Source organism: Pseudorca crassidens, chromosome 3 (genome assembly GCF_039906515.1).
Source record: "Pseudorca crassidens isolate mPseCra1 chromosome 3, mPseCra1.hap1, whole genome shotgun sequence".
Classification (NCBI taxonomy): Eukaryota; Metazoa; Chordata; class Mammalia; order Artiodactyla; family Delphinidae; genus Pseudorca; species Pseudorca crassidens.
In genome coordinates this window covers 148,409,106-148,422,308 of record NC_090298.1, presented here as the reverse complement: position 1 = coordinate 148,422,308, position 13,203 = coordinate 148,409,106, and the positions used below count along the sequence as shown (strand labels likewise).

At 49.0% G+C, this 13,203-nt stretch overlaps 1 protein-coding gene across 1 annotated transcript in view; it reads right to left on the bottom strand.

Moving 5' to 3' along the window:
* Window positions 1-13,203, bottom strand: part of SLIT3 (slit guidance ligand 3) — a 609,763-nt gene that overhangs the window by 110,346 nt on the left and 486,214 nt on the right. The window contains exons 11-12 of the mRNA XM_067732892.1: window positions 8,646-8,717; window positions 4,628-4,699 (exon numbers count right to left, since the gene is read on the bottom strand). Coding sequence (XP_067588993.1) covers window positions 4,628-4,699; window positions 8,646-8,717 — 144 coding nt within the window. The remainder of the gene's footprint in view (window positions 1-4,627; window positions 4,700-8,645; window positions 8,718-13,203) is intronic.

Genomic DNA, 13,203 nt, shown 5'->3' with positions numbered 1-13,203 from the left:
CCAGAGGAAGTTCCATGGGAGACAGGGGTCTGTGATTTAGACTGAAGCTTAACAAGAGGAGCTGATAAAGCAGCAGTTCCACAGTACTCCCTCCTTGGCTTGAGCCAGCGAGGAATTCTTGTTTCGTGTATCACAAAACTAGCTCTGCAGATTGGTCCATGACTGGGTCAGAAGCAGATATCTCTGGTGTGGACTCCAGATTCAGACTGCTTGGGTTCCATCACTTACATGCTGAGAGACAATGGCCAAGTGACTTAACCCGTCAGTTGCTCAGTTTCTACATCTATAAAACGGGCCTCTGAACAATACCTTTCTCTTAGTATGGTTGTAAAGGTTAGATGAGATGGTGTATATGAAATTGCTTAGCACAGGTTCTGGCACGTATTAAGTATTCAATAAATGGTAGCTGTTGTCATCAGCAGCAGTAGTTGTACTTGCAAAACAGCCGATAAGGGAAAGTGAGCTATAGGGAGCGGAGTTTTGCTCACTGCCCTGTAACTGGCATGTTGCTTGGAAAACTCCAAGATGCTCCAGTGGTCTTGCCTGCCTTCCAAGAAAATCAAACAACAGGTGCTAGGCTGTCTTAACTTATTCCAGCCCTAAGACAGTCTGGTTTGGTTAAGACCTCCCGGAGCAGGTTTAACATCGACCGGAGCCAGCATTTACACGAAAGCTTCCACCTCAAATGACTGCCTGCCCCACTTGAATCCCTCTTCCGTGCATATGCCGTGCAATCAATGAGTACTAACTGCATGTGCCGATCCCCCGGGGGAGCTGTAACGACGCAGCTTACTGCTGCCCATCAGAGGGGAAAGTGATGACTCCGGAGACACGCTGACTGCTTGCTTTCCTTGCCTTGGGGAGGACTGACCCCTGAGCTGCAAGGTGACATATCTGGGGGCACTCTGGCTGGCTGCACACTCAGGATCATCATCTCCACTCACATCCTAGAAACCCAGGAGCCAGGGTGGGCAGGGCAACGGTGAACAGCTAAGCTTTCACTCTTTCTCTGGTGAGGAAGGGTGTGGACGGAGCCTGGGAGAAGAGGATAGGTCACTTCTCAGGTGATCAGAGTTGGGCGCCCATGCCCAGTGGCATGTCTGGTCCTAACCTTGGATTCTGAGATGTCTCTGTGTGGGAAATTTCAGTTCTCTGCAGTTTAGGAGGGAGTCTCTAAACACACTTCTTGCCCTACTGGGCACCTGACTCGTGTTCCAGTAGCCTGTTTTAAGGAAGGAAACTGACAGGCTCCCTTGCATCCCCCGAAGATCATAAGGGTTGTTACTGATAACAAATGTGTGTTTATACAACGAAAGTCTGCAGGAACTGAACCTGTTTAGGATTAATTACAGGGAGACATACTAGCTATTTTCAAACACTTGAAGGATATGAGAATAGCCTTTTCTGAGTTTCCCAGAAGCCATGACTGAGGTTTAGTATAAGAAAGAGCTTCCTAACCTTCTAACTACACTGAGACAACTTATCACAGAAACTTATCAGCAAAAGAGCAGTAGGATTTGTCCCAGGGTGCGTGGGACAGGTTTCCATACCAGCTGGGTGAGAGGCTGTCCTGGAAGCCCTGAAGATTTTGGAAGTCCAACTAAAGGAGGTGACTCTTGTGAGGCTGACACCAAGAGGATAGGGGTTTGGGGGTCCTTCCCAGGACTGCTGAAGCTTGTCCATGGAGACCCATTTGCTGCAGCCTCTGAGAAACTCTGAAGGCTGAGACATTCTCCTATCAGCATTGGCCATCTGCCCGAATAAACAGGGCAAGAGAATGACCCAGGAGGGCTGGGTACAGAACAGGCTGGGCAAGTGTGGTGGAAGAGCTGAAAAGTTTAGAGAAACAGGGAAAGGGGAGATGGGCAGTCAGGACAACCAACTACAATGCACCTGCTTTACTCCTGGTAGCATCGTGACAAGGGCCAGAAAGGAAACATCCAAGATCATTCTGGGTGGCAGAGACAGCTTGGCTTTGTGATGCGCCCATAACTTGAGAGATGGAGAGAGAAGAAAAAAACACAAACCTCTTGCAAAAAGTCTTCGAGTCAAAGGACAGGAAATTTCCCAGACTAGCAGGGTATTCTAATCAGAGCCTTCTTATCGGAGTGTCTCCAGTCTAACAAGGAGAAATCCAATCTACCGCAGGCTGAACGTTAAATTAGATCTAATCAGGACCTGCTTTCTAACTGCTCAACAGCAGGTCAAAGCCCAATGACGGCTACAGTTGCTGGTTCTTTCTGGAAAGTGAGGTGGCCTGAGTTGTGTCAACTTCTCAGTCTCGGGAGAAGGGGGGATGCTTTGTCTTTACTCCCAGCTACTCAACTCCCTCTGCTCAAAATGGTGATACTCAACCAGAGTTGCCTTCCCTGTCCATGCAAAGTCCTGTTAACTCCAGTCATCTCACGACTGCTGTCAGCTTGGAGCTGGGATACATTTCCTTTTTTTATTTTTATTTTATTTATTTATGTATTTTTTGCAGTATGCGGGCCTCTCACTGTTGTAGCCTCTCCCGTTGTGGACCACAGGCTCCGGACGCGCAGGCTCAGCGGCCATGGCTCACGGACCCAGCCGCTTCGCGGCATGTGGGATCTTCCCGGACCGGGGCACGAACCCGCGTCCCCTGCATCGGCAGGCGGACTCTCAAAACATGCATTTATGGAATCTTTGCTACATGCCCTGCACTGTGCTAGGCACTTTGACGCATGCTACATTTCTCCTTAATGCATGCAAGGGCATAGAGCTTTCTGCGGTCAAAACACAGCCTGTAAAAGGATATTCACTCCAGCCCAGTGAAACGCACCACCTCCAAATCTAACTCTAGGCCATGCTATTGTTACTCTTCTTGGAAGGGATTAATAGCTACAGTTAACTGGCCTTATAGTGGCAGTTATAACTTACAGTTTCTTTGCTACAAGCAAAGAATACCATCTGTGAACCCCCCAGCTCCCTGCAGAGCCCTGGCATGTTATTCTAACAAAGGCCCACCAAGGGCTGCAACCTTTGAACACTAGTAGGTAGGTACACAGAGACACAGAGAGTGAGACAGACACGGAGACAGAGGTGTGAAGGGCTGGATGGGTGGGATGCAGAGAAAAAGAACAGAATTTTCTTCCTCTTGCTTTCGGCTTCATTGAAACAAACCTGACTATCGCTGCGATGGATGTGCTGCCTGGAAACCAGCTGGGCGTCTCATCTGGGCATGATTCACATTCTTATATTGTCTTAGGAGACTCTGTCCAGGGCTGAGTCTTAACAGGACATGGGAAGGGGAGGGAGTGAATGTGAGAAGAAAAGGCGAAAGGAAACGTCTCACTTCCTTTTTCTTTGGATGTCACCATGTGAGATGCGTTGCCAACCTTCTTCTATTCACCATTGCTCCTGGCCGCCCACCCATCAGAGCCACAACTTGACTACACGGTGCGCAAGCTCATAATGGAGCTTCACGTAACGGCCCACGGGAGCAGGGAGGCCCCAGGCCCCTTCCTTCCTGCCTGTGACTTAGAGGTGGTTTTACAATGGCACGCATACAAACGTGCATTGCATATGCACACACGTTCATCTGTACTCAGATGCACGCCTCTGGGAACATACATCTTGTGCTATTCAGAGGTCCGGGAGGCTTCCGAGCCACAGGACCACATAAGCTCTACTCCAGCTTCCACACCTATTTTGCTGTGTGACTGAGGACAAGTCCTCTCCCTCTCTGAAACTTGGTATCTTCCATTGCTCACAGGATACTCAAGATCAATTCCTAATACCGATAGGAATCGTGGTGGTCCCTGAGCAGACATGGACGTGCACGCGCGCACACGTACACACACACACACACACACACACACACACACACACTCCCCACACCCATAGTACATGCGTGTAGATACTATGGCTACCTGATCACAAACCAGAGATAATTCTCCCCCAGTCATAAAATCTTAAAATACAGGATGAGCTGAATTCCTTTCCTGGCCTCTCCACATCAGAGTTCATTTATCTTCTTCAAACATTTAAGCTCAAATGACCGCAATGAAACAAATGCAAATAAATAATCCCAGAGCTTAAAATTTGAGGCAACAGATCTTCCTTTAAATTAAATAAACGCTTCCCATCTCAGCCACCTCTTACCCAGATAGAGTCACAGCGGTGATCGATCATGCTCCTTCTCTAATTATTTCACTGCCCCACCCCTACCCTTCTTCAAGGTCTCATCTCTACCGGCTGCTCTGTTTCAGCTTTCGTATTGGAATACGGTGTATGAATATTTTAGTTCCCTAAGTTCCCAGCACACCCCTGCCCCATGCCTCCCTTCGTAGGATTTACCTCTGGCTTAATTTCTAGCCCCTCAAGCCTGAGGTTAGTGACTCATACCTGGGCCAGGCTCCCGAGCTGTACCATCTATAGCTCGTTTACATGGACCTTAGGCTTCCTCTGCCAACTCCCTGGCTCTCCTTCCGCCAAGAAGAGGTGATGGAGGTACGGGGTGGACAGCTCAAAAAAAAAATGTTTTTTTTTTCTTTTAATGGGCATAAAGTCAAAAGAAGAACTCTACGGAGCACGGCTCAAAGTTTGCAGGAAAGAGCCTGCAAATAGTTCCAGAGACACGATTAGTGACAAAGTTCCTACTCACAGCAGCTGTAGGGACACCAGTCCGTCAAACAATCCCTTGGCAATCTCGGTGATCTTGTTCCCATAGAGCACCCTGGAAAAGAGCAGAGAGGACAGCGGTCACTGCGGATGAGAGGCCACTGGAACTCCTTCAAGGAGGAGGCCACCAGCTTGGCCCGCTCTGGGGGGCATCTCAGAGCACTGGCTTCCCCAGCCTGCCTCACCTTCTCCTTCCCAGTGAGACAGTGGGCTAGTGCCACTGGGGGGGCTGCAGGGGCAGGCTGTCCGGGAGGCGAGGAGAAATGGGCTCCAGCCTGTTCTACCCCTGGGCAGCCCAGCTCAATAAATCACCCACAATAGGAAGACGCAATCGCTTTGTGGTGTCTCCCAGAGCTGCTAATATGACTCACACCCCAGCAGTAAATAAGATGTGTGGGAAGCTGGCCGGCCCTGTGTTTTCTTGTCTTCAATGGGTATTGATCAGGCTGAGACCAGCCTATATAGAACGTTTCCTTTTAATATCCTGTTGCATCCTAGGAATTCCTGAGCTGAGTCCTTTATCATACATCTAGACAGGGCTTTGGGTATCTGGCGTCCTAACCAGATGGCTCAGGGACTGCTGAGTCAAGGACTGGCTCTTAGGAAAAACTAGGGAGCAAGGAATTGTTATCGTGGTACCAGCAGCTTCTACATTACAGCCTTTTTTCCTATCCTCTGAGCTCCAAGAGCTAAGGAACTCAGAATTCTTTTACCCTTCTCTCTTCCAGCCTACAGAGTCCCTCACACTGGGTGTCCTATTCAAGGGCTGGTCTCTGGTGATCTGTGAGGCTTAGGGAAGAAGTGTACTGGGTCTGCCTCCCCCGAAGACACTGCTGGCCTCTCTCTGCTCTCATCCATGGCACAGACTTTGCTGTCTCTTGGGTCCAGCCTCCTCCGAGATGGAGGGAACTTAGCTAAGAAGAATTAAAAAAAAAAAATTCCCTCTCGAGCTCTGGAGTGCCTTGAATGAACGCAGGATTCGATCCCCACTCAGATTGCAAATTCAGGCTGTGATGTGTCATCGAGGAGGCCAAATATTAGGATGAGGAAACGGTCAATGGGAGCGATAAACCCAACTCCCCATCTTCCAGACGCCACCAGGAGTGAAGAGTGAGCCTCCCGCTCAGCCTGCGGGTGTGTTTCATGAATGTTTCAACAAACTAACGGCTAAATAAAAGTCAGCACAATGGCTCAGGCTTGCATTTGTAATTCATATTATTAATGTCCCACTGCTCACTGTGCCAAATGCAGTCGTGTCACTGTCTGTTCGATGATGTTAGAACCTGCAGCGTAGCAGAAGCCGGAGGGACAACGGGGCTGGCGGGGGGGGAGGGGTTCCTCAAATCATGTGTCCGTATGGGGCGTCTCTAAGCTTCAGTGGGTCAAAACTACTCTCCGGCAGGCTGACGTGGGCTGTGGGTCCACCTTGGGGCACCTGGGTGTAGACCTGTCTGGCTTTATCCCCAGATCTCTCCTTGACTTTCCTTCCCACCTTTCAGATCTGGGCTCAAACACCTCGTCCTTGGGAAGCTTCTCTTGAATATCTTAGTCAACATTTTCTACCACCTGTCACTCTATTTTTATTTCTTCATCCCTTTTCATTACGTCATGTTATATTACTTATACATTTATTTATTTTAAACATTTTCTGTGCCGCCCGCACTGGCCCCCTTGAGTATAGGTTCTGTATGTGGTGACATCATGTGGCTTGCTCATGGTTGGGTCCCTAGAGTCGAAATCTGAATAGGATCTAACACAATAAATATCTGTTGAAAGAATGAACAGCTCTGGGCTCTCCTGGTGGTGCAGTGGTTAAGAATCCGCCTGCCACTGCAGGGGGCACGGGTTCGAGCCCTGGTCCGGGAAGATCCCACATGCCGCGGAGCAACTAAGCCCGTGCGCCACAACTACTGAGCCTGTGCTCTAGAGCCCGCGAGCCACAACTACTGAGCCTACGTGACACAACTACTGGAGCCCGTGTGCCTAGAGCCCATGCTCCGCAACAAGAGAAGCCACCGCAATGAGAAGCCCGCGCACCACAACAAAGAGTAGCCCCCGCTCACCGCAACTAGAGAAAGCCCGCGCGCAGCAGCGAAGACCCAGTGCAGCCAAAAATAAATAAATTTAAAAAAAAAGAATGAAGAGGTCTGGGGTAAAGGCTTTCCTGCCCTTTCCGTTGGCCATTCCTGACTTTGGATTGGGTGTGTTGGTATTCAAAGCTCCATGATGTCAAGGGTCTTGTCTGTCCAGTTCACTGCCACATTCTCAGTGCCTATAAGGCTACTCAGTACACAGGAGGCATCTACTGAATGGCTAAATGCATGCGTTGGGGGTGAGAGGCGCTTCACTTAAACAATGCCCTGATATATTTCAGAATTGGCTAGTGGCATGCCAATGTCCTGTTTGGCAACCAGATTTTGAATTTCTTTTCCTGCAAGACAGGAAGCGTCTCACTGTCCTCAGACTGTTCCCAGATCCCAGCAGAGGGACAGCAGACAAGGGGAACAGGAGGGTGGGGACAGGGATAGGACCGCGGTGGCAGATGGCCACTCTCCCTTCTCCTCTGTGATCTTCAGCGCAATAAGCAGACACTAATCTCACACACAATCCTGTCTTTGATATCCCAGCCAGATGTTCTACCTGATAAATGAAACTACTTGACTCCGCCAGCAGCAGGCAACAACTGAATCAAGAGACTTCCCTGTCTTCAGCCCCTTCCCAGTGGGATAGGGCCAGCTGGGGGAAGAATGTGTGTCTTGTTACCTGCCCACTTATCCATTAAACAAACCGGTTGCACAGAGAGACAAAGCATGGACAGCTTGCCTCTGAGCATCCTCACTCTTGCCCGGGTGGGCAGGTCACCAAATAATACAAAAAATATCAACTGATGATACCTTTGCTGTATCTTATACTTTTTATGTTATCTCAGGAGGGCAGCATAGCATGGGGACCAAGAGCACGGTTCTGGAGTCAGACTGCTTGGGTCTAAATCCTGCCTCTCTCGCTTGTTACCGCGGACTTTGGATAAGTTACGTTTATTTATTCAACACATTTTTTTGGGCACGATAACTACGTGCCAGGTACTGTTTGAGGTGCCAGAGATTCAGCCAGGATCAAAAGAAATAAAAACCTCTGTCTGTGTGGAGCTTAGATCACCCGATTTCTCCAACCATTAAAGACAGGAGAGGATAGAGCCTATATTTTAGGTCATGGTGAGGGTGAAACTTGCAAGCCTCCTAGAATAGTACCAGGTACAGAGTAGGTGCTCAGTAAGTACTGCCAATGATTGTTGGGACTGTAATCATGAATGTGTGTCAGGCAGGAAAGGTGTCATCGTCCCCATTTTGCCTGTGAGGGAATGTGCACAGAAGACTCAAGTGACAGTCCCTGTGCCACAGGGCGAGTCACTGGCAGAAATCAGGACAAAGCTCTGTACTTCGCTGCCCCTGAGGGTCTCTGAGCCCCTGGTGGGCACAGCTTTGGTTCCATCCACTAGGCTGCTTTAGGGTTTGAAAGTCAAAGAAAAGAAAGGTTTATAGGATGGAGTTAATGCTTTCTCAGGACAATAGCCGTGAGGTTGGTCTGGAGAAAAAGGCTTCAAATCAGAGGAAGAAAATGAGCTCCTTCCTTGACAAGGTCACACGCACGGGTAAAATGGGCACATGGTAATAATCATACATTACGACTCTCTCCCTCCACCTCCCCGGACAGCACTGCCTAGGCATGTGGGATGGGAGTGCGGTTAGAGGAGAAGATGCATTTGAATTAGAAGCCAATAACCAGGAAGGCTGCTGGGCACTTAATCAATAAAAAGAATGCATTTGGGCTTGTAGAAATATTCCCCAAGATCAATTTACCCTGAAGAAATATTTGTTTCTTTAACCAGGTTGACACAAGTGTGTAAGGGAACATAAAACCTTGATAAACACCCCCTGAAAAATATGGACGCCCCCCTCGCCCATGCTCCCACCCACACCCTACGCGCTTTGCTCCCCACTTACAGAGATGTGAGTGATTTCAGACCCTGGAAGGCGTCTGGAGCGATGTCCGAGATCTGATTCTTGCTGATGTCTCTGAAAAATTAACCAGAGACTCTGAGAACATAGCTCAAGGTGTGCTATGGCCGTTCCTAAAGTGTGGACCAAGCATTTCAGGTATGCAAAGTGGTGAGGATGAATTCATCACTTAATCAATTTATTTATTCAGAGTGTGCGAGCAGGGGCTTAAGGATCATTCAGTTCAACTGCCGCATGATAAAATGCTCTGTATTTGTACCACTCTCCTTGGCTTTCAAAGAATGCTCAGTCGTGGCACCTTGACTTTGACATAGGGCCATGCACACGCGAGCCTTCACTTTGCAGGTGGGAAGTGGAAGCCAGTTAGGTTAGGGCCTCATCGTAGGTCTCACAACCGAGCAATTATAGCATAAACAAAGCAAAAGCTGGCCTTGGCCAAACACAGCCCAAGGTTCCCGTAAGCCTCACTTTCTTGCCTCACGCCTTGGCAAATGCTTATTTTTGTCCCCAGAAGTCCTGAGTCATTTCACCTCCCCAGTGACTTTTCCTTCCTGACCTTAATGGAGGTTTTGAGCAGTGACTTAAGTCTCTGTCTGGTTCAGTGCATCTTCCAGGCCGGGTGATGTAAAGACATCATGAGATTCTCATGGGATGGCTTTGAGATGTGGGCTTGTCGCTGGCGGTCCTCGTGAGACGGGAACAAGCCCAGGGTGATGATGATCAGGGCTTTGGGATAATGTGAGCGAGAAGGATGCTGTGTGTTAGAAGGCAGCTAACCTGGCCTCGTTGGCGCAGAAGAATCTCCCTGACCCAGAGGCTGCTCACTCTGCAGCACCCCAGGGTCTTCTGAGCACCTGTCTCACTAACAACACTTTCCGGAAGAGGGAGACTTCTCTTTAGGAGTTATTAGCTCAGGGACAGCCTTGGGGCTCCTGTCCCCGGAAGGGGAGATGCTCCAATTTCCAGCTACAATGAACCTCTCTGGTTCCTTTTCTTTACCAAAATAAATCAATGGGTCTTTGCTTTTGTGGAGAAGAGGGAGAGCTGGGGTCTCGGAGGATCAACAAGGAGGAGGGAAGGGAATATCGAGAAGCAAGAACATCTAAGCAGATTCCTTAGCAATTACCTCCAGCGAGGCCAGACGCCCCAGCCCCACAGCCTCTTAAGCTCAGTCCTTCTGCCTGTTTCTCTCCTCCTTCTACTATCCTTCAAAAGGGCCGCCCAACAACCTTTGCCTAGTCCTCTGCTCCCTTCCCTCCTTGTTTCCAAGACCTGCGAGTTGAAAGATACTCCACAGGTTAAGGTTGCTTAGGCACGGCTGTCGAGCTTATCCCTTTAGCAGGCGAGATCGCCTCTAACAAATTCACAGATTGTGCTCGCAAACTAGTCAGCTTACACTGGCCTTTTCTTCAGAGCTCTGCTTTTGTATAAGGGTCTTAACAAGCAAATGCTCCGGATTATCCTAATCTTGCTAGCCCCCAGCCTGGCTGCCTAGCAAGGCATTTCAGGCAAGCGTGCAGGGTCGGTGCTCGGATCAGACTAGTGAGAAAGGCTCATTGGTTTATTTCTTTGGTGTTTTTTTTTTTTCCTGACATTTTTAATGTGATGTCCCTTCAAGGTCCTTGGCCCTCTGCCGTGTCAGAGGAGGTTTTGTGACCAGTGGGGAAGCCCTCTGCTTTAGCCTTGTCAGGGCAAATTCATGTCTAGTTCAGAGCTAGACTCCTGCATGCACCCGTCTCTAAGGACAAGGTGAGATGTCTCGTGATTTGGAGATGCTGGGGAATGGAGACTGGAGAAGTGATAGTTTAGCTGGGAACTGACCCTGGTGGTCACTTCATCTTAGTTCTTCATTCTGCAGGAAGGGAACAGCAGCCACAGGTAAAGGACCTGTAGCCACAAGTGACTGGACACAGTGATGTGGGTACAGAGCTGGAATCTCCGGTCTCCCTTCCATTTCACCGTGATGGGTGCAGAAGGTGGTGGCCCTGGACAGGAAGGTAGACCGGGGAAGGCTTCAGTGCCCACCCATCTCCACGCTCAGGTGGTCCCAGAGCTGACTTCTGGTGTTTGGGTCGCCCTCGATGAACAGTGGTTCTCAAACCTCACTAGGGTGTTTATTAAAATGCACCCACAGAGGGTCTGATTTGGCCCTCTGGAGAACTGGGGTTAGAAATCTGCATACGTAACAAGTTTCCAGATGATTCCCAAGCAGGTGGTTTCTGAGTCTTACTTTAGACCCGTATTTCAGAATCTGGTCTGTCTCAAGCCTACCCCAGTCCCCTGGGTCTTGATAAACTGGACGGCGGAGAAGAAGCGGCCTTTGCATACAGTTCAGAAGAAAGGTGGTAAATTCCAGTGCCGACGAGGGTCAAGCGGGGATTATAAGCGTGAGACACTGGGAACTGGTGGAACTCGTGGAATATTGCTCTACCTTAGAACGTGGGAGGGAAAGAACTCAACACCTTTGAAGGTTTGGCCTTCAAGTGTCAGCGCTCTCGGTTAACCAACCCTGTAAGACTGGGGCATCCTCTGTAACGTCTGCTACTCTCCCTGCAGGTGGCGCCTGTATCTTGGTACTAGTTTTCACCTGGAAGTACGTTTTTTACACTAAGCTGACCGCTAGAAATTCATCCTCTTCGGGGACAAAGCCATTCAACATTCAATCAAGGAAAATTTTTTTTTTCTTTTTGTCATTGGAGATAAGAAGAGGATGAGGTTCACTCACAGCTGAGGGAAAACTTTTTTCTGTGAGATATTAGAGATAAACTGGTCACGTATACCTAGGAGGAGTTCACCCTTAGGGTTTTAAATTCCGTTTTCACCAGGGACCCTACTTCTCCAAAGCCCTTGCACTTCAGTCTGGGTTTCTGAAGTTCTGTTAGTCAGAAAAAAATTTAAGTGGTCTGTCTTCCCTACCGCCATCCCCTTGGTTGGGGGGTGGGGGCGGGGAAAGGGCATCATAGTAAATATCAATAGCATCAGAAGTGATCAAAAATGAAATTTACTTCCCAGGTCGTGACGGAGAAGATCTTATGAATTTTGAATGCACAGATCGTGGCAACTCCAATGGGATGGAGAAAGGACAGTAAAACAGAGTCACACTCTAAATTACCTGGACTTCACAAAAAATTAGAGCAGTCACTTAAATCATGTAAGAGATATAGGTTGGGGCAGTGACTGAACTTGTCATTTTTCACTGAAATTACTATCTGGCTGCATAATCAAGCTGGGCTTTAAAAATGAATTGGGGGGGTGCATGTGGAGAGTGAGCTGGAGAAGCAGGGAGGCCAGGAGATTAATGGCCCAAGGTTTAAATATTAAGGCCTCTATTTATACAGCTCCTCCAGCAGGAAGGCTGCCAAAGGGAGGGAAGGAGTATGTGCTTAGAGCTGGCACATCATGTTGGTTTCTACTTCTGGAACTGTACCAGGAGAAAATCTTGTTTGGTGTGGCTTTCCAGGGAGATGGGAAGTTGCCTTCCTAGGATCTGAGGGTAAAGCGTACCAATGCCACTGTTTCGCAGGGATGTTTATTTTTAACATAAAAGGAGCAAGCAGACACTTAACCTCTTTAATGCAGGCCCTCCTACTCAAGGGAAACCGATGAATCAGCCTGCGGTGCAAGGGAACAAAACCCAAGTCCATGCATATTTCTACCTGCCCTCTCTCTTTTCTCTGTGTGGGGGGCCAGAGGGAGTAGGCAGGGGCAATGAAAGCAGCATCGTGATTACTGGGCTATAATAAATGACTTCTTAGCCTGGAAAAGGGACAGGAGCCTCCCTCCTAGGCTCTTAATATCTGTGATGGCAATGGCTGGGTTGTTTCTGAATCCTACTAGCCTCCCTTCAGAGCACCCCGCTCTGAGTGACTCACAGATCCGTGCTCAGGGTGGTCACGTGATGGGGAGGGGTGGTGCTGATGACGTTACCACGATGGCAGGGACGAGGGCCGTGAGGCTCAGATGCTGTCAATGGAGTAGGGAAGGTACACTGCAGGGTTGGTGTCAGCAGGTACTGATAAGCGGCAGTGATGGCGTGCTATTGGATATGGTGGTAATGGCCATGCTGGGGATCATCATATGGGCAAGGGAGGTTCCAAGGCTTCTTATCTCACTTAGAAAGATTAGAAAGTCCTTACCATGGTCTAAAGAACCCACGGGAGCTGGCCCTTATCTACGTCTCCAGCACAATCCCCACCACTTTCTCTTCATTCACTCTGTTCCTCCTCTCTAGTCTGCAAACCATCCATGCATATGCTCCTGAGAACTCCTCTAGACTCACTCCCTTCCTTCACTCAGGTCGCTTGCACGCGGAGGCCTTCATGGGTCAACCCATCTAGAGACCACCCCTCCATCAATCTCTAGCCCCTTCCCTTCTTTTGTTTTACTTTCTAGTACTGGTCAGTTTCTGACATTTACTGGGTTTTATTTCTGTGCCCTCCCACTCAAATACGCAAGCTCCACCAGAGGAGACTTCGTTTTAGTTCACCCTCTACCCACAGATCCCAGCACAGTTCTTTGTTCCTGATGGACACTGGCTAAGAAT